General features: G+C 32.8%; 1 protein-coding gene across 1 annotated transcript in view; it reads left to right on the top strand.

Moving 5' to 3' along the window:
• The window catches only part of LOC144838165 (uncharacterized), an 87,264-nt gene extending 65,978 nt beyond the window's left edge, over positions 1 to 21,286 (top strand). Inside the window, exons 5-24 of the mRNA XM_078693525.1 lie at positions 1,213 to 1,298; positions 1,671 to 1,732; positions 2,174 to 2,363; positions 3,049 to 3,191; positions 5,260 to 5,349; positions 5,482 to 5,661; positions 5,886 to 6,134; positions 7,363 to 7,557; positions 7,781 to 7,975; positions 8,214 to 8,516; positions 8,612 to 8,683; positions 13,587 to 13,800; positions 14,956 to 14,997; positions 15,540 to 15,575; positions 16,016 to 16,057; positions 17,609 to 17,635; positions 18,488 to 18,544; positions 19,813 to 20,355; positions 20,504 to 20,587; positions 21,228 to 21,286. Coding sequence (XP_078549651.1) covers positions 1,213 to 1,298; positions 1,671 to 1,732; positions 2,174 to 2,363; positions 3,049 to 3,191; positions 5,260 to 5,349; positions 5,482 to 5,661; positions 5,886 to 6,134; positions 7,363 to 7,557; positions 7,781 to 7,975; positions 8,214 to 8,516; positions 8,612 to 8,683; positions 13,587 to 13,800; positions 14,956 to 14,997; positions 15,540 to 15,575; positions 16,016 to 16,057; positions 17,609 to 17,635; positions 18,488 to 18,544; positions 19,813 to 20,355; positions 20,504 to 20,587; positions 21,228 to 21,286 — 2,869 coding nt within the window. The remainder of the gene's footprint in view (positions 1 to 1,212; positions 1,299 to 1,670; positions 1,733 to 2,173; positions 2,364 to 3,048; positions 3,192 to 5,259; positions 5,350 to 5,481; positions 5,662 to 5,885; positions 6,135 to 7,362; positions 7,558 to 7,780; positions 7,976 to 8,213; positions 8,517 to 8,611; positions 8,684 to 13,586; positions 13,801 to 14,955; positions 14,998 to 15,539; positions 15,576 to 16,015; positions 16,058 to 17,608; positions 17,636 to 18,487; positions 18,545 to 19,812; positions 20,356 to 20,503; positions 20,588 to 21,227) is intronic.
• The last annotated feature ends 781 nt before the right edge of the window (positions 21,287 to 22,067 follow it).

Here is a 22,067-nt window from a genome sequence, read left to right as displayed (position 1 = left end):
TAATTACCTCCTGTAAAGTACCATGTTGGCTGTATGATAAGTCTCGTGGTTAGTGTTCAATTTTACTTTCTCACAGACGTCCAAGATGATAGAGAGTTACTGCAATCTGTCAATATTCTTAAATAAAAGGATTGACCTATAATCTGATTGGCAAACACTAGACTTTATTGTTTTCATAATCTAGCCATCATTATTATTCAGATTTAAAAAATTAACAATTCAGTTATCATATTAAAATAATATATTGTTATCATCAACTAAAATGGCCACTAATCCCATAGTTTTACAATTCGTTTTGCAATTCAGATCTGTTTATTTCTTGAAATGTTGTGTAGAATATCGGCTATGTTTTGTTTTCAAACCCCAGTACTTTTTTATCATTATACCTTACTTTCTTCCACCTTCTTAGAATGTACACAAGGCCGTGATTATGAAAATGAAATTATTTGTACCATTCCACGAATATAAAAACATTCATTATTTGTTTTATATAACATCTAAGTAGATTCATGCATTTCATTTAAATTGTCATCTTAATAGGATTGTCCACTGAGTAGGTGTTGGCCATAGTGGTAAAACATATATTGCCCTTTGTTTTGCCATTGTCTGCTTACTAGAGGTGTCCCAAAGCTGGAGGTGTTCTACTGTAGTATACATGAAATGAATTAATATGCTTGCTGAATTAATTGCCATTTGAAGTCATTGCATTAATTGATTTAAACAAATTTATCACAAAAGAAAATAGTTATTGATTTTTTATTTCTTAGCATTATATGGCATGGTTGGTTTTTATATAATAAAATTATATTTTGTCAGATGAGAATATTCCATCTGCTATTACTGCTCATGGTACAGATGTTCAGGAAGTGTACGCTAAGGCATTGACTGAGGGATCTGTCAAAATCAATCTTGGAATGCTTAAAGTGATTGGGCAGGAAGGAGTAGGTAAAACTTGCCTAATCAATGCATGTCTTGGAAAAAAGTAAGTAGTAGTAGGACAGTGAAATTAACTATGAAATATGAGAGTTAACTATTAAAAAAATATGATTCATTTTAATAACCCTAATTCCCTAATATAGCAGCCTTAAAAGTAACTCAAGTTCACTAATGGTTTCAAATAATTTTCACTTCAAATTTAACTCCAAGCATAATGTTTACAGCACTTAAAAGTGACCCAAGTTCATTATTGGTTTCAACTGATTTTCACTTCAGATTTAACCCCAAACATGATGTTACAGATGGAATAGCAGTGATAAGAACTGTAAGCACAACATGGACAGAAGATCATGACGATAGTGGTAAACATAAATTAATTTAGCTTTTCATCCCTCTTGCTGTGAATTATGATAAACTATTGAAAGATAAACTGGAGATCAATACCACTACTGACACACAGTAGTATATTGTTGGATTCTATGTTAATGTTGATATGAACAGATTGTAACTGGCTGATTTCTGCATGATTTTTTTTTATATTATACGTATTAAATATTGTTACTCCTGATCTTTTCTGATGCAAAACATTTAATTGTTTGCTTCTTTCAGGATTGTATTTCATGCAATTTACATTATCAATTAGTTTGAAAGTGGTAACCTAATAATCAAATATTATTCACTTACATCAACCCAAGAACCTACAGAAATAATTAACTTTGTTTTGTTATTTTCAGGTAATCCCTCAAAACAGTATACAAAATTTGTCGCTGACAAAATGAGAACAATGACTGAAAAAGTATGTCAACAACATTTTATTTAAAACATTAAAATAATACAAAGAGCATTTATACTTTTTTTTTCGGAAAGATATCAATCTAGTGAACTAGATTAATATCTTTCCAAAAAAAAAATTACACTACCTGGATAAATGAGAATATTCATATCTGCATTTATACTATTATTACTAGCCTAAACTGAGAGGTTTGTTTTCTTAATGTAAATCAATGATTCTTTAACAAGCAAATCAAAAATAATGTGCTTTGGAAAGTAAATGTATTTTCTATTTAGGTAAAAATATTTAGAATATTTAAATCAATATCGCTCATCGGCGATGAGCTATGCTCGACGCGATTATGAGATCATGTTCCGAATATGAGCACTGTTTCAATAATTTAACAGTATGATTTATAAAGAATATTTAACTATTTATAAGGTTTGTTTTCATTATATGAGTTAGGTTGTTCAGAAACCACCTAAAGATGGTGATGAGTCTGGAAATATTGAGGGCCATGATGATGATATTAATGACAAACACACCAGTAGGAAAGACAACCACAGCAAAAATGATGGTCATGACAACCACAGCGAAGATGATGATCATGACAAACAGAGCAAAGATGATGATCATGACAAACAGAGCAGTCATGGTAATGATTATTTTTTGTAACTTTTAAAATTCTGTTTTTTTAAACAATAGTATTATGTAATTATTGATGATGAACCTTTTTAATGACTGTAACATGACATGTGCAATCCTGAGATTTGATCCCATTCACAATATAGTGGAGTTTATACTGTACCTTGATAGTGCCGTTTTAAAGCCATTAAATTGGGAGGTAATACTGTATCTGCTGTATTAATTAATTATTTGCAGTTATAAATTAATTGTTGTTTTTCTAATAGAAATATTTTTCAACTTAACTAAAGAACTTTTAGAAATTTTATTGTATATTTATTATGATTAAATGTGAGTAAAATAATTTAAAAATTACTTTACAATTTATAAAGATTATGACTAAAACAATGACAACTCAAACGTTGACTATAATGATTATGTATACAAAAACAATGATGAGAATGATTGTTATGAGTATAATATTGTTGGCAATTACAATGATGATGATGACAATGATTATGACAAAAACTACAACATTCATGATAATGAAGATGAAAACTACAACATTGATTATAATAACAAACAATAACAACAACAATGATGAATTTTTAATGACTATATAATGATGATAGTGATGATAACTATGATAATGAGATTACTACAATGGTGCTTTTTGCATGTGGAGTATTACAAAAAAAAATCTGTTTTAACTACAGGTACTGACATTCCATTTGATACAGAACAGCAGTTAGATAAAGATGTGATCAAGAAAGTTAAGGAAAATAAGGAAAAGACATTGAAAGAAACATTCAACATCTATGATCATGGTGGACAATTGATATACCATGGTATTCATCGTGTAAGTTATTTTAAGTGATGTTTTATTGGGGAGGTGTTTGGCGTTTATTCAATAAATACCATCCTAATTGGTATAATTAATACATTATTTTAGTTTAAACATCTTTTGAAACTAACTTCCATGACACAGTGGGCCGTTTTGGCCTAAGACGGAAGAAGTTTTAGACGGCTTGCAACATGGGAAGAAGTATATCCTATGGTCCTAATGAGACACAGATAGGGAAAAGTTATACAGACCTGCCAGCTTATTAAACAACTCGGCTATATATTGGGATTCACTTGATTTTAAACAAAAGGTCTTATCATCAGTTCTCCTGATGTAATTTTATATACTATTCCCCACAATATACTCCGATGCTTTATGAATATAATTAATTTGCAGTATGTATAATTCTTGTTTTGCTAACTACTATACTTTCACACTCGCGGTCCGAAAATAAACAAAAAACTAAAATGGCTATCGCCACCAACAGCCAACTTAGTTACAAGATGTTGACTCACCTTGAACCCGGAACTAACTTTATCGCCGACACTTAAAAATCTACCGATGCAACCAAACATTTCGTTTTAAAACCCTCCATGATATCTTCCTAAGAGAGAAATATGGAGCAATATCGTATAGGCCTGCTAAAATGTTGTAGAATATACCTATCGCAGTACACATATATTGACTGCTTAGAGGTTAAATATAAGATTTGACTTCCCCGAGGGAATGATATTATGTTCGAGGGAATATTTCCCGAAGCGCCACCTCGGGGATGTCTAATCTTATATTTTACCGATATAAAAGGCGATATCTGTTATATTACATAGCCAACAACAAGTAGAATATCTGCTGGGTCGGGTAGCTAGGCTAGGCCTCCTTTTTGTATTGTATGTAAACAAGCTGCCCATACACCTTGTCCTTACCTTTCGAAGAATAATATACAGATAATTACTAATTAATGATTCCTTGGCAACAAAATATTCACTAGCCTAGGTCGTTTAAATAATAACAGAAGAATTTCCATCAATAAGCCTACATTAACAATAATAATATTATTATCAGGTAGGCCGAATAAATAATAATTCGTCTTCTGCGATCGAGCCGAATCACCGGCCAGATGTTCAGTGCATCGCGCGCGTACCGGTTACTACTGTGAGTATTAACCAATCACAAACAGTCTTTCATCACATCTAGGGAGGACTAGTAACAAATGAGGGCGCTATGTATGCATAGTTTAAATAGTTTAGTTGATTAATTTCTTCCAGCAAGTTCCGTGGCGCAGCGCATAATTGTAATTGTAATATTTATTGCCATCCATATAAAAAATATAAAAAATAACAGATCAAACAATTTGCACAACAGTAATACAAGAAAAATAAGTTACAAAATATGGAATAGCAGAGGATAACCCTTTAAGCTCGAAAGCTTGTTTCAGAAGGGGTCCTCAACATAAAACAAATAATATTTACATAAAATTACAAATATAAAATATTATAACAATAATTTAGATATTATACAGATATTTTAAATGTAAGGTTTTAGAGAAAATGTAAATTTGTAAATTAGGTTTTGTTTATAAAAACGACATTTCATAGAAAAATATTTTAAATATGTACAGTTTATATTCAATTAATTTCAATTAACTTCAATTAACAATGTAATTAAATTTTTATTTTACAATTAAATATTGACTATTGGTACTAAATTGTCATTTGTGAAGCGTTGTCTTGTGATGGAGGGACAATTTCATCGCGAGTTCAAGATCCAGTAGATGACTTTTGTTTATTTACGAAAATTACACAGTCAATATCATCGTACTCGAGAATTTATATGATTAATGACAGGGACATGATAATTACGCGAAAATTACTCAGTCAATATCATCGTTCTTGAGTATATATACGATTTACGATCCTCGCAGCATTAGTCATGTGATGCAGTTTCAACCAATCACGTTTGCGTATTTACATAGGCTATGTAATATATAATAATAGTCTTTATTTATGTTAGGGACCACTACCGTTCATAGGCCTTTAAGAATATTAATAAAATATTTGAATAACAAGCACATTATTTTTTCCAGATCTTCGTAACATCAGAAGCACTTTACATCGTAGTGTTTGATCTCCGTATGAACCTTAAAGATCGTGCTATCGTCATTGATCCTAATGGCGTAAGTATTGTAAGACTAATTAAGGTATTGTAGTTGTTGTGCTGGAACAAGTCTTCTTGATAAGAAAAAAAAAGCATTTACTTTTTTTTTAATCAAAAAGGTAATTTTGTTCTGTTTTTGTTTTTTTTTTAGAAAAGGCGTCAACATCATTGGACCAACCTCCAGTTCATATTATCTTACATCCTGTCAGTTTATTCTCATAGTCGTATTGTGGGGAAAAACAAAGCAAAGGGAGTTCACAAACCAACTATCCTTATTGTGGGTACACACAAGGGGAAGCTTGGTAAGACTGAAAAAGAACAAAATACTGAGGTAAATACTCAACTACTAAAAATACAAGGTCTATAAGCAAATGTAAAGAAACTTAGTCCTGGAGTAGTGTATCAAGTAATTTTATTACTTAAGTCTAACCTGCGATTACTATAGTAGTAAGTAGTAGTACCGAGTCTATCATAACAAAGTTTTTGAATATTAATTAGAATAAATTACAGTAATTGACCCATGTTATGATATGAATATAAATTTTTTATTATTAGGCAAAAAAGGTATTTAATGAGCTTCGAGGTGCACTTGGAGAAAAACTGAAAGTACATGTGTATAACGATTATTTTGCCATCGAAAACAGTGAAGAAACAACAGATAAGAGCTTTAGTGATCTCAAAGAGGTTATTGATGAGTTTATGACAGATTTAGAAAGGCCTGTTCCTTTGAAGTGGATGCGTTTTCGATGTGGCATACATAATCTAAGGGAAGAAAAACACTTTTCTTTGTGTCCTGTTGAAGAGGTAAATTTAATTTATTGTTTTGTTTTTTTATTTTTTAAATATTTTTTTTATATATTTAGGCAAATTGCCAAAGATAACCATAAGCGAATTCATTCACTATTCTTCTTAAAGGTGGCAATCCTGTTCACAAGACAAACATACTTTTCAGTAGTAATTAATAGTATCTAAAAAAGCATAAACAAAAGATTTTTAAAAAACAATTAATATTAGTAAATGTGAGCCAGACCATTTAACGACCTAGTAATATTACATGAAATATTCATTGCTATGTTGCCATTCAGTGAGAACAATTTCTGTATATATCCCCCATGACACTGTGAGAGTGACGTTTTCCTTCAGATTCAACATTATGCAGTAAATTGTATCAAGTAAATGACAAAAAGTGACAGTATTTTGCGCACAACTTTTTTATATTGGTAATTGTACCTCAAAACATTTCATGTTATAAAGCAATGTTTCACAAACTATGGGCTGTGTTGTAAGAGCCTTTATTTTAACAATGCGCAGTTTACAACAAACAGTGTAAATTTGATGTTACGCAGGTTATGAGGGTGTGGTTTGATATTCCAAAAATGTGTAACATACCAACAAATGCATTGATATGTGCGACTAAAGTTTCAATCGGGAATCTTGTGTAAACTGTGACATGACACAGTGATATGTGCCGTGTGCATTATAAAGGGAAAACCCTGACGCTGCTCTGATTTTTTTCGGTGTCGTCAGCACAATTTTACCCTAAAAAAAATGTCAGCGCAATTTCCAAGGAGCTATGGTTCATATTCCTAATTTTCTTATCTCACTCCCAACCATGTGGGACTGAGGTGGCGGGCTCTTTTATTTATATGTGTGGTTGAAGTTTCGACCACGATGTAATGTAACGCAACACATTGACATGTCTAGTGTCTGCTATAAAGGAGAAATCTGTGGATCATCATCGGTGCAATTTTTATCCTCCAAAAACAAAATTACAAAACAATTCAAGGGACCTAGAGGTCCATATTCCAAAAATGTTCTTACCTCATCTCCAACCACGGTGAGGCTAAAGGTGGCAAATTCTTTTATAATACGTTTCTAACATTCAAGCTGGGTAGTTAGGCCGCAGCTTGGTATTGGGAACAGGATTTAGGCCACTAAATAAAAAGTTTGCGGAACACTTCTGTAAATGACAGAAATAATGTTATAAATGACATATACCTACAGTACCTATGATTTCATTTTTTTTCTTTAGCTCAAAGAGCTGGCAAGTGACAATGGTATTGCAGATGAAAACCAACTATCAACCCTTCTTAACTTCCTGTATGATCTTGGTGAAATTGTTTACATGCCTGACAACAAATTATTGAAAGATAAAGCAGTGTTAGATCCAATGAAGCTGGTTAAAATTGTCACTTCTTTTGTAACAGTCATTCCACTAGAAAATCCAGTAAGTAGGTTCATAAAAAATTTTAATTCAGTGTTCCTTGGGGAAATAATAGGCACATGTGAATTCCTATAGGTGCTGTAGTATCAAAAGCAATATCTGACAGCCACCTTATACAGTAGTTTAAATTTATATATATATATATATATTGTATATACATATGTAATTGCATCTGCTGTTCGATAACAAAATTATAATAAATGTGTGTGTGTGTGTGTTTTTTTAGCCGGCCATGTATATTGATGCCTTTGGTAAGCTTGAAAAGGGCATACTAGAGGAAGACTTGTTGCGAGAATTATGGAAAAAGCATAAAGTTGACGAAGGAAAGAATTTTGAGTTTCTTGTAGCACTGATGATCCAATTAGGTTTCATTTGTAAGAGGAAGACAACATGTAGCCAAGATTTGGGAAGTACATCTACAGTAGGTTTTGTTAAGTTTCCTTTTCTAACATGTTATGTCTTGCATGAAGCTAATGTGAAAAAAACGATTTTTTTATATGATACATAATTGGTAAAATTTTACATACAATTTCTAATTATTTGTAGCGTTATGACGTATTTTGATTAAACTTTCTGCTGAAAGATGTTTTTAACATGTACATGAAATTAGTTTTCTTAAAAGAAATTTAAATAGCATTTTTACAAATCAACAATTTCAGGAATCTGTTGGAAAGCAATCATTTTTTGTGCCACTACGCCTTGCTTTCAAGACAGCAAGTGAAGTGAAAGCAGTGCCTGATGAATTTCCAGCTATCAGTATCTATTACGACTTTAAGGGATATCTGCCAGATGTATTGTTTCCATATATGATTATTGATTTCCTCAACAAATTTCAAAAGAAAGGAGTTGACCCAATACTTTTGTATAATCATGCTGAACTTTACTTCGACCAAGATCATGATGTAACTTTATCTCTTGTCAAATTCATAACTAAGGAGAATGAGCGAAAGTTCTTGTTAAAGGTACTGTATCATTCAATATCTTGTGAATAAATCATAATTTAATCTATTCATAAACTCAAATTCAAATATCAAAACATCACTTTCCTTTTTTTCAGGTGACTATTAAAAGAACTCCTGCTCTTAATGAAACAAGTAATGAGGAACCCTCTTCTGAAGCATGTAAAGAGGTTGGTTATTATTTCATATCAGTTTGGAGAACTATATATTTTTTATAGATGCTTTGGTTGATTTTGAGATTGTTATAGTACGACATAAAAAAATAAAATAAATAAAATAATTTAAACATTTAAAATAATTTTTGTGTAATGCGTTTAGCCGTTTCATTGTCTTAATTTGTATTTGACGTTGTAATTCTGTAAATTGGTTTAGTTTTCAATAATTAAAAAAACATCTAAGCCCACTATTGCTAAGATCTACCATATCGTTAAAACTTTATTGATTTCAGTTAACGTTATTAATTAGAAAGCCACTCCGAGAGTGCATTCCTCCGCCTACTGTAAAATTCTCCTACATAAGATATATATATAGTTGTGTGTGTCTTAATGCTGTTTGTGATTTAGGCTAATTTCACTACAAGCATGCGTATGCGAGTTTGGTGTAATGGTTATGTAACAAGCCTTTCAATTAACAATAGCTTCAGTTGACTAACAATAGAACAGCAACGCGAAATTCAAACGAGTGAATTTGAAAAGAAATAGGTTTTTTAAACTACTCGCATCAAAAAACGTGCACATTCAATCAAATTATGTTTTAAAATTACAAATCACAAATTATAACTCTTGGACAAGTAGTTCTTGAGAAAATGCAATTTGCAGTTTACTTGTTACTTTAAGACTGCTCGCCGGCTTTTGAAAAATTCTGTCCTATCTTTTAACACTAGCAGGTCTGAAAAGTATACTAAAAAGTGGTCCAGAATTGGGCCCATGGTTCCAAATGGTCACAAAATTTAATGGAATGGTCCTTGACCACATATCTATTCATTTTGGTAAAGATCTTGTAATTACTTTTGAGTAATCCTGCTAACAAACAAACAGACAGACAGACAAACACACGCGATCGATTACATATACCTCCTTGGCGGAGGTAAATTAATTATGATATATAACATTGCTTAGTAACAATTGATATAAAAACATCTTTAAAATTTAATTATAAAATGATAAAATGTTAATATAATATCAATTTAAAGTACAAGCAACTTAAAGTACAGTTTTCACAACTAGTTGTTATTGACTTTTTTATTATATAACATTAATTAATCAATAACGACGTGTGCGCCTTACAAGCGGCCAGTCTGATCTGTTCTCCAAGTTTCTGTAAAATTACAGTTTCTGTACACTGAAATCTGTGTGTTTAATGCCACATCGAACTTTTCCTGGTTATTACTGACCGTTGTATATATTTGTGAAGATAACATCGTTGGTCTACTAGCGAAACTAATGTTCCGTTTTTCCTAGGCCAGTTTCGCTTGCCTTTCTACTCACATTCCTGTGCAGTCAGCCTTCGCGGTCAGCCGTATCCACGGTTCATTCAACATTCTTCGCCGGATTTGTCAACTACGGTAGGCCTAGGATTGTAGTAGTCGGCTTACTTCACAGAACCGAATCGTCTTATCATAACGGGTGTTCATTGACTTTAATTTCAACCTGTCAGTTCATCTATAGCGTCTATGATTTACTACGATCGTGATCAACTTCTCAGATTATCTGGAAACTTAAAGTCATCGTTGACTCCATCTGAAATTGACACTATAAATCGTTTGAATATCAATGCCTTTACCACATGCAGAGCATTCTCAACTCGAAAAACACATAGAGGAAAGAAGGCTGGTCGACGACGAAGCAAGCTTATCTCTGCCGCCTCTGAACACATCTCTCAACCTCGCGGACCTGTTTCCGTGGATACTGAACAATCTCGTAGTTCGAGTTCCATCTGTTTTGGACTGTGGAATGCACGTTCTTTAAGAAATAAAACTGTTCACATTTGTGATTTTATTTTGGATGTTGAATGTGACATTTTAGTAATTACCGAAAGTTGGTTGAAAGGTGATGCAAGTGACAACCACTTTATCGCGGACGTGAGTAACACCCTCCCAAATTTCGTGGTGTCACACGCGCCACGCCCTACAGGTGGACGCGGAGGTGGAATATGCATCATTTCGCACCGTGGACTCCAAATAACACCAAATGTTTCAACAAGTTTCCGGTCTTTCGAACATATGGATATCAAGATCACTTCCAATTCATCTGTAATTAACTTGATTGCAATTTACAGACCACCACCATCGACCAAAAACAAACTTACCTTTGACTTGTTCATCACTGAATTCTCATCACTTCTTGAATCAGTCTCTTGCACCTTGCACCAAAAACCTTCTGATTGTTGGTGATTTCAATATTCACACAGATGACCTCTTGGACAACAACACCAAGCGATTTGATGAACTGCTTGACACGAGTTGTCTTCATCAACATGTCCAAGGCCCCACTCACGTTAGTGGGCACACACTGGACCTTCTAATCTCTCGGAAAAACGACAACATAATAAAACAAACCACTGTCAAACAAGGACTACCTTCCGACCATATGGCTGTCATCAGCCTGATGGATTTATCACATCCTAAACAACCAACGCGGACAACCTCCTTCCGCAAACTTCGTAACATTGATCTAAATTGTTTTGTCGAAGATATAATGAATTCCCCGCTCGTCTGCGCACCGGAAGATAATGTCTCCGATCTCGCTGACCAATACAATAATGTATTGCAGTACATCCTTGACCAACATGCTCCGTTAACAACTAAACTGGTCACCATTAGACCACAGGCACCATGGTACACGAATGAACTCCGTGAAGCGAAGTGCGTGAAACGGAGATCAGAACGCAGAATGTTGAAATCTGGTTTGGATATCGACAAACAGAGGTACAAGTTGGAATGCAAAGCATATAAAGATATGCTAGATCTAGCAAAATGCAATTATCATCGCAATGAAATCGCTAATGCGGATGACAAGAACCTTTTCCGCATCATAAGTAAACTGTACTCGGTCGATTCTTCTCCTGTTCTGCCGAAACACACATCTTCAATGGATCTCGCAAACCAGTTTGGCTGTTTCTTTAATGAAAAGATTCTGAAGATTTGCAAGAAACTTAACTCCATAAACACTCCACTAATAACTGTCAACGTTGACGATTCATGTAATAGTAGTTTCGCTGAATTCGAGCAAACATCAGAAGATACGGTACGCAAAGTCATTGCTGAAAGCGCATCTAAGTCCAGTAGACTTGACCCAATTCCAACATGGTTACTAAAAAACTGCATTGACGCTCTACTACCGCATATCACTAAAATCGTCAACATGTCGCTGTCATCAGGTACTGTACCATCTGCATTTAAATTGTCCCTCGTTATTCCACTGTTGAAAAAGCAAAATCTCGACTCCAACGTCCTACAAAATTATAGACCAATTGCAAATCTTCCCTTCCTTTTCAAAGTCTTGGAAAGAATTGCAACTGCTCAGATAAAAGCATATATGGATGAACATTTCCTGTTTTCAAAAGTCCAATCAGCCTACCGCCGCTTCCACTCAACTGAAACCGCTTTATTACGTGTTACAAACGATCTACTACTTGCTTTAGACAAAGGTAATGAAGCGGTACTTATTCTACTCGACTACTCCGCCGCATTTGACACTATCAATCATGATTTATTATTTCAACGTCTTCAGAAAAGATACGGCATAAGCGGAACCGCATTGAAATGGTTTATTTCATATTTTGAGAATCGTAGACAAGCAATCATTGTGGGTGATTCGATGTCTGATGAGTTCGCTCTACCCTGGGGTGTACCGCAGGGATCCGTAAAAGGTCCACTCGATTTCATCTTATACACTGGACCACTCAGCAACATCATTGATTCCCACCCGGAAGTTCGTCATATGATCTATGCAGATGACACTCAACTATATTTAATCATGAAACCTACACATCATTCTGAATCTGTTAACAGCCTTGAATTATGCATCACTGATGTTCGCTCATGGGCCATTCAAAATAAACTCATGTTCAACGACTCCAAGACTGAAATGATCCATTTTCATTCAAAGTTCCGTGAGGCATCATCATTTCCTTTGGTCCATATCGGAGATACTAGTGTCTCTACCTCCAGCTCAGCCAGAAATCTTGGCGTCCAACTAGACAGCAGCCTCGGTTTAAAAGAACACATTCGTAATGTTTGTCGTGGTGCTTCCTTTGGAATTTACCAGATCGGCCTGATTGTACCTTGACAAAACATCAACTGAACGTCTTGTTCATGCTTTTGTTTCATCTCGTCTTGACTGTCATAACTCGCTTCTGTACGGCCTACCAACTTCTTATCTGTCTCCTCTTCAACGAATCCAAAATTCCGCCGCAAGACTTATCACTGGCACTAAACGACATGAACATATTTCTCCCGTTTTTTGTGACTTACACTGGTTGCCTGTAGTTCAGCGCATTCGTTTTAAAATCCTGTTGCTGACATATAAGGCCATCAACGGATGTGCTCCAGCCTACATATGTGACATCATTACTCCGTCAACCAACTCTTCGCTTCGTTCATCCTGCAGACTTCTTCTAAAACCTGGACCCCGTTCCAGAACTCGGTTTTACGGTGATCGTGCTTTCGCTGTCGCAGCCCCAAAACTCTGGAACACTCTACCCCTCGAAATACGCTCATCAAAATCTGTAATCACATTTAAAACTAAACTCAAAACTCATCTCTTCAGAGAAGCATAATCACACACTACTACTTGCACAGATCTTGGAAAACACAGCGCTTTGAAACCTTTGTCTCTTGCGCTTTATAAATGTTATTTATTATTATTAATAACAAATGATTTATAAAAACGTCTTTAAAAATTCACTTTAGAATTGTATTTTAGATATTTTATTTGTTATTGTTTTAGTTTTCTCTTTTATTGTATTGTAAATTATTAGTGAACACAACATTTTAAGAATTTGTGCTGCTGATTCAAAGTTGCTACATAGTATAGTTTTAATTGCAGTTTGCCATTCAATTTATATTTGTAGGTATTGTTAACGATCCAGAAGTCATTTGCACCTTCTAAAGATGGTGGTAGAAGAGGGATTCAATATGAGAGATGCATACTTTGTGAATGCAGTAATACATCAGAAAAGAAGCACATTCAAAATCTTGAATATTTCCAGTATAGAAAGTTAAAATGCACCACAACTGGTGCGACATTTTCAATGGATGTTTCACGTTACCAGCGGCTATTTGGAAGTAAGAGTAATATATATATACATACAAGTTTATTTTCATTATTTATTTGACCAATAAACAATAAACTAAATGATTATTATTTAATTTAATTAAACAAACACATACAAATTAGTAAATATCTTCAATTTGCTATTAGCTGTGATATCTTCATACCTCTTACCAGTAGTAGTACTGTTAGAATCATTATTGATAATCTATACATTGTTACAACATGCTGCTATTAGCTGTGATATCTTCATTCCTCTTACCAGTAGTAGTACTATCAGAATCATTATTGATAATCTATACATTGTTACAACATGCTGCTATTAGCTTTGATATCTTCATTCCTCTTACCAGTAGTAGTACTAATAGAATCATTATTGATAATCTCTACTTAGTTAAAATATTAAAATATTAACAATCTATTTGTTAATGTCAAGATAGTTAAAATTCAAAAATGTGAATGTTGAAGGTTCAATATTATAAAACTATTTATTTTTTTTATTTGACAAGAGTTTAATATGTTGGCTGTTAAGTTTGAATCTCATTAGGATGCAACACAAGAATGTAGGCACAACAAGTAATTTAACCAATGGCAAGTGAATAAGCTCAGATGAGCTGTGCATTGCACTTTGCTGGACCCAATGGTGTCCACTCAACTAATATTTTTTATTTTATTTGCAGATGAAACAGAAAGAAAAAGAAGAAATTCAGATGAAGGTAATTGATTGAAATAAGTAGATAAATTTTGCAAAATGTTGTACTTTTATGGACTCAATGATATTTAATTATAATAAAGTATTTGCCTTTGTTAATGCTGTGCTGCCCTCAATGACGATTGTTTGGATCTCTAGGATGCAACACAAGAACGCAACACAAGAACGTAGGCACAACAATAGTAATTTGACCAATGACAAGTAAAGGATTGGATAAGCTCAGATTAGCTGTCGCTTGTTGTAGATTACTTGCATAGCAATTTTATCTTTGTGTCTCAAGTGATTATAGTTAAACATGGTATGCAGTGCTCCTCCCCTCCCTTAATAAACACTCAATTGATACTATCAGCTGAATCTGTCATAAGTAGGCACTTTTATAAGCAGATACTTTTCTGGACCCAATGGTGTCCACTTACAGAAGGTTCAACTAGTGTAATATTTTTCATTTTATTTGCAGATGAAATTGGAAAGGGAAGAAAAAGAAGAAAAAGAGACCAAGGTGATTGAAATATTATATATCAGATAAATAGATTATTTAAAAAAAAATTTAAATTGTAAAAACTATGTTTTACTTTTATGAATGATAATTAACTAGTATTATAACATGGGTTCAAAGATGTATAGTAGCCAATCATTGTTACAACATGCTGCTATTAGCTTTGATATCTTCATTCCTCTTACCAGTAGTAGTACTAATAGAATCATTATTGATAATCTCTACTTAGTTAAAATATTAAAATATTAACAATCTATTTGTTAATGTCAAGATAGTTAAAATTCAAAAATGTGAATGTTGGAGGTTCAATATTATAAAACTATTTTTTTTATTTGACAAGAGTTTAATATGTTGGCTGTTAAATTTGAATCTCATTAGGATGCAACACAAGAATGTAGGCACAACAAGTAATTTAACCAATGGCAAGTGAATAAGCTCAGATGAGCTGTGCATTGCATTTTGGTGTGCATCCATGAGATACTTTGCTGGACCCAATGGTGTCCACTTACAGGAGGTTCAACTAATATTTTTTATTTTATTTGCAGATGAAACAGAAAGAAAAAGAAGAAATTCAGATGAAGGTAATTGATTGAAATAAGTAGATAAATTTTGCAAAATGTTGTACTTTTATGGACTCAATGATATTTAATTATAATAAAGTATTTGCCTTTGTTAATGCTGTGCCGCCCTCAATGACGATTGTTTGGATCTCTAGGATGCAACACAAGAACGTAGGCACAACAATAGTAATTTGACCAATGACAAGTAAAGGATTGGATAAGCTCAGATTAGCTGTCGCTTGTTGTAGATTACTTGCATAGCAATTTTATCTTTGTGTCTCAAGTGATTATAGTTAAACATGGTATGCAGTGCTCCTCCCCTCCCTTAATAAACACTCAATTGATACTATCAGCTGAATCTGTCATAAGTAGGCACTTTTATAAGCAGATACTTTTCTGGACCCAATGGTGTCCACTTACAGAAGGTTCAACTAGTGTAATATTTTTCATTTTATTTGCAGATGAAATTGAAAAGGGAAGAAAAAGAAGAAAAAGAGACCAAGGTGATTGAAATATTATATATCAGATAAATAGATTATTTAAAAAAAAATTTTAAATTGTAAAAACTATGTTTTACTTTTATGAATGATAATTAACTAGTATTATAACATGGGTTCAAAGATGTATAGTAGCCAATCAGATGCGCTGAAATGAATCACATGGCGCTCTTTATTTTTTCACTGTCATGCGATCACTGAAGTGGAAAAAAAGCATAACACCACTGCGTGTAAATCATATGGCAGAGTATTACCGATCGTGCTAGGCATTGTACCATTTTCTAGGCTAGACGGTGATTTGGTCGGCAAGCAAAGTGGTGATTGCTGCTCCTTAGGCCTTGTCGGTGATTTGGTCGCCGAGCAGAGTGGTGATAATAATTCATAGACCCATGTTGTAAAACAAATAACGCACAATTCTAAGTTTGTGCGTTACTGGAGATGCAACTCTCTGGTATTAAAAATGTTGTGCAACATACACCATTGTAAATACCCTCAAGTTTGCCGCATCTCCTCTAACGCAGAAATTTAGACTTGTGCGTTTATTTGTATAATAAATTATTTGTCTTTGTTAATATCAATGAATTTTATTTTAGCATAAGATGGGTACCATGATTTATTCTGAGTGCATACATGTTCTAGAAATGGATATGTGTATATGGCACGTCATTGTGAGAGTCTAACAAATACGCAGAGTATTTATATTATAATATCATGGACTTATAAAGCTCTGTATGTTGTGAAACCTCTCAAACAGTAGAAAATTGAGGAAAAAAAACTAAACCCAAACCTAAGTATGTGATATGCCCTTGCAATGTGTGACTTGGCCCGTCATCCCCGACTCGAGTGCTTCCTACCCTAGTAAACAGAATATAACTATAACAAGATATCAAATTTATATTCATGAAAGTGTTTTGGTATTGCGACTCGTAAACAAGCTTAAATTTGGTAAATCACAAGGTCAAGATGGTATAACTTCTACTATGCTCAAGATAACTGCTACATTTATTGCTGAGCCGCTTTCAAAATTGTTTAATTTATCCCTCTCAACCGGTACCATTTCCAATGACTGGATGAAGGTCAACGTAATTCCTTTCCATAAATGAATTGGTATAGACAATTTTAAGTAGCAAATTTATATTAATGGTGGTTTTCATCGCTGTTGGTTTTGATCGAATAATAAAAATTAAAATGATGAAGGAAATAACAGAATGTGATGATGATCTAAAACACTTCAATGGTTTATAAAATACTTTGCTGCTTTTATTATAACATTTGAACATGTGATAATGTGCTGTTGTGTTGGCAATATAGAATTTGTATAGCATCCATTGAATTCATTTCATTTCATTCATTTTTTTCATCAAAAAAAAAAAATTATAAAACATGTAAAGATAAAATGCATAAAAGATGAAAAGGATCAACAACAAAAAGCTAAAAGCTTGTACAGGGTTGAAGACCTAAAACAGCTAATAATATAATAGGAAATATACAATATTTTAAAATATATATATATATAAAGTAACATTATTTCATTATTGTATATTTTATTTGTTACAGATGATGTGGGGACAAGTTCAAATCAAGGTATGTTATATTAGGCCTATGTGTCGCTAATGTGATGTGCCCACATATGGACATGATGATGTCATATCACTACCATATTTGGGTATATCACTCATATTTGGGCACATCACACTTTTTTGTCAAATTTGTTTGATAGTGTAGACAGAGAGCTTTCAAGTTCAATATTGAATATCGAAACGTAGCAGGCTATAGGCGCTTGACCTTTGACAAGATCGCCTAAAATTTATAAATTATACTTATTATTGTATATTCAGGAATAGCCGCTCCATAATCTCTTTGCTTTTCTTCTTTATATCTATATTTTATATTTTTAAATTTTTTAATTTATACTAACAAATATATTTTTATTAATATTATAATCATAACAATAAATATTTGTTAAAATATATATAAAATATTATTTATCGCATAATATACAGTCTAGGATAATTATTTACGGAACATCATTTGGATAATAGAACAAATCACATATCTACACATAATCAAACATCATATACTCTATCTCTAACAATATTTCAATCTTCTATCGACTAAAGCTGAAGTATAGTCGTTATCTCGGGACCGTTCTATGGTCACCACCAGGTAGGCTTACTTAATCAAGGCTTCTATGAATGGATGTACTGGTTGGGAGCAGAAAAGCTAGTAGACCATACCCGGTACCGTTTTGATTACGATCAATCGGGAAATTACCTCACGACATCACACTTTTTATGTCAAACAAGTTTGATAGTGTATTAGTAATGCACTACTTTCTTAATGATCAAATCTCGATCATCCAGTGTAAAAGTGCCATGTATATAAACAAATCCTAACATACTTTAAACATATACTTCTCATTTTTATCATTTTTAGGTAGTAGTGATGAGGATGAAAGAGAAGGAACATCACAGAGTCACCAACAAAGTGAAGGTAAGATACTAGTAGATAAAGATAGTGATATTGTGGAACAATCTTCCTGATCCTATTAAAAATGCATCCACTATCTATTTCAAAACCCATCTTTTTTCTTTGTAATTTCTTTCTGTTTCTTCTGTCAGCGCTTTGGGACAATCTTTTGATTGTATAAGCGCTTAATAAATCGAACAACACACACACACACACACACACATAATGATGATGAACAAGATTATAATAATTTTAAATTAAAAAATTTAAGTTGATTATAATGATGATGATAATATACTCTCTCTAAAATTTATGATCATATTATTATAGCACCAAGAATATAATGTTGATTATTAAGTTTAAAACTAGACTTGAAAGTGATTTGTGCAAACCCAAAAAAAAAATGTTTGTGAAAATTTGTCATGTTCAAGATTTGTGGTTATTTTTTACCTGTTGGAGTTTTTGCGACGATAGCTTTCCATATATGATTGCATCAAATGACGATAGTACTGTACTTACACCAAATTTAGAATTGTTTATGGTCATCATGGTCGAGATGGCAAAGACAATTAGACTCATGTAACAGATGATCGGGTCTAGGCTAGCCTATAGCTAGTAACAGGGGTACCCATTCAGTAATACTAGTACTATACTAGTTTACTACAGTAGTACTAGCAAGGCCTATCCTGCGTGGGACACATAGTATCATCACAGACGCATTCAATTCGAACCTGAACTAAATAAACTAGCATTAACACAAACGCATAAAATCAACAGTTCAATTGAGAAATAGTTTTACAGCAATGCATTAATCTTTGTTGGGAACACATTGGGAAAGCAAAACCAAGGACATGCCTCTACCCGCCCGTGGCTTACGTACCAGCCTAGCTATGGCTGCCTTCAGCCAACTACTGTCAAGTCCTTAATTTTAATTGTTTAATATACCAAAACTTGCCACATATAGCCAAGTCTAGAATGACACACATGTGACTGTCAATTTTTCCAGAATTTACAATATCAAATTTTCCAAAGTTTACCATAGTTTGATATTTATTATTGAACTTGATCTGAACCTGACATAATTCCACAATATTTTTATTTTGAAATAGTAGAGTGGAGAGAGAACATAACACAAATTTAACATTTACCTCAATTACTTTTTAATTTGTTTAATTTTTTTATGCTTTTACATTTTTTTGATATTCTATACTTATAATTAAACAAACAAATTATTTTCATTTTGGAAACAATAATAAAAAATAATAATAAATGTGCTATAATTTTATTTGCAGACAGGAACACAATTGCAGAATCGAAAACTTGCGACAATTTCCAAGATCTAAAAGCTGGTCTCAGTGGATGCTTTGACGGTGAAAAATACCATTGGCTAAGATTCCTACTATTTTCTCACTTGAGTGTCAGTGAAATTAAAAATCCACATTTCAATGGACATGAATTGCTCAATGCACTTGAAGACAAAGGTTTCATCTCATCAACCAATGTTAACTTGCTGTTAGAGATTACAAATACATCTGAAATCCAACAGGCTAAAAATCTTGTATCAAAGTATATGACAGACAACAACATTCAGAATAGATATACTGGTAAAGCTAAGTTGTCACCTTACAGGAAGCGACTGTTCAACGCCCTGAATCAAGTTGACCCAGATGCATTACATAATGTTACTGCTTACTATAAATTGACAAAATATAACTTCTCCAATGTATGGGATGCAGTTCTCCGTCTGGAGATTGAGCAAGAATTATCTGATGATTTAGACAAAATACAGATGTTTGCAGGTCGTCTTAGCAAAATAGCAAGAGACATACTACTTGGTAATGATATGTTAATAACATTACTAACTTTACTCTTCTTTAAGAACTGTAATAAAATATATTGTTATTGACTCGTTCATTCTTTAACCAGTTTACATTATAATTTAACCAAAATTAAATTTGGTTAAATTTTAATCATTAAAATTAGTAATGTCATTAACTGATTATTTACAGGCAATAATGAGAAGAAATAAGACAGCATCATCAAGTCACCAATGTGAACCAAGTGAAGGTAAATTATTCATAAATATTATGCAAGATTGGGAGATAAACATAAAAATTACATGATTTTAGTATGATTATTGACAAGATGATAATGACCAAGTAGTAATGAGGATTACTATGAAATTTATGATTTAAAACACAAAGAATATATTATGTAGAATATTAATATAGGAATAAAAAAATAAGAGTGAGTAGTTTTGTTTTATACTATAGTTGTTTCTAAAAGCTGATTATAGATAGAAAATTATTGAATTATAATTATTATGTTATATCATCATATTCAAACAATGATTATGATTATTAAACAATAATTATAACAATGCTGAATTTGTTACTTAAAATTGGAAATGATTTTGTGTTTTTTCGTGAATTTTTATTCATAAATCTTATCTACTTAATTTATTTCCTGAAATTGGAAATGATTTTGTGGTGTTTCATGAATTATACTGCAATCATATTCAAATAATGATTATGATTTCAACAATGATCATGATGCTAATCTATTGAATTTATTACATTGGAAAATATTGTGGTGTTTTATGAATTTATATTTATTATTCATATTCTTAAAAAAACAATTACAATTTCCACAATAATTATGATAACTGTTATACTAAATTTATTGATACTGTTTTTCATTCGTATAGATCTCTCAGAGGATGATGATGAAGACTTAAGTCACAGACTTAGCCCAATGATGCAATAAACATGGTCATTCTATTCACACAAATGTTAGATGATGTTAAAGTGTTGAAAACTGGAACCAGTACAATCTACCTGTGAACTCTTTTATCTGCCAATTGAGTAGTGATTTGGTTGCAATGTAATGTTAGCGTGTAATACCTCAATGTACAAAAGCATACTGTAGATTCCCTGGTATCCCAGACTTCAAACACACTAGTTATTGTCTGTGGTGTTTTCTTTCCAAAAAAAAATTGCTGTCCCCTTATAATAGGATTAATCAACCATTTGGCACTCTCAAACGTGTTGTCCCTTTAATAGGGTTGTCCCCTGATTAGGAGTTGGCTGTAGTGTTGAAACATATATTTCCCCTCGTTTTATGAGAAAGTTTCCCCTGAATAGAGGTGTCCTAAAGAAGGGGTTTACTCCAGTAATAAAGAGGAGGGGTGTGTCCCCTGAATAGGGGTGTGTCCCCTGAATAGGGGTGTCCTAAAGAAGAGGTTTACTCCAGTAGTAAAGAGGAGGCGTTCTACTGTTGAAAGATTTATTATAAGATTTCAGTGTACTAAACGGTACATGAATGTTAGTAACAAAAATAAGATGACAAAACAAAATAACAATACTGGAATATTACAAAAAATAACAGTAGACCTACAAGCATGTGGGTATAGAACATTGCTACTGTTCCTGCAGGCATTACATATTGCTATATTTAGAGATAAGACCATTTTAACTGTTTTTATATTTTGTTGTGCATTTATATTAGAGTCTCTAGGTTGAGATTACAGGCAAATCAAACGACAAAC

The sequence above is a fragment of the Antedon bifida genome, chromosome 3, assembly GCF_963402885.1.
Source record: "Antedon bifida chromosome 3, ecAntBifi1.1, whole genome shotgun sequence".
In the NCBI taxonomy this organism is placed as follows: Eukaryota; Metazoa; Echinodermata; class Crinoidea; order Comatulida; family Antedonidae; genus Antedon; species Antedon bifida.
The sequence above is the reverse complement of the archived record's forward strand: the minus strand, read 5'-3'. Positions and strand labels throughout refer to the sequence as shown.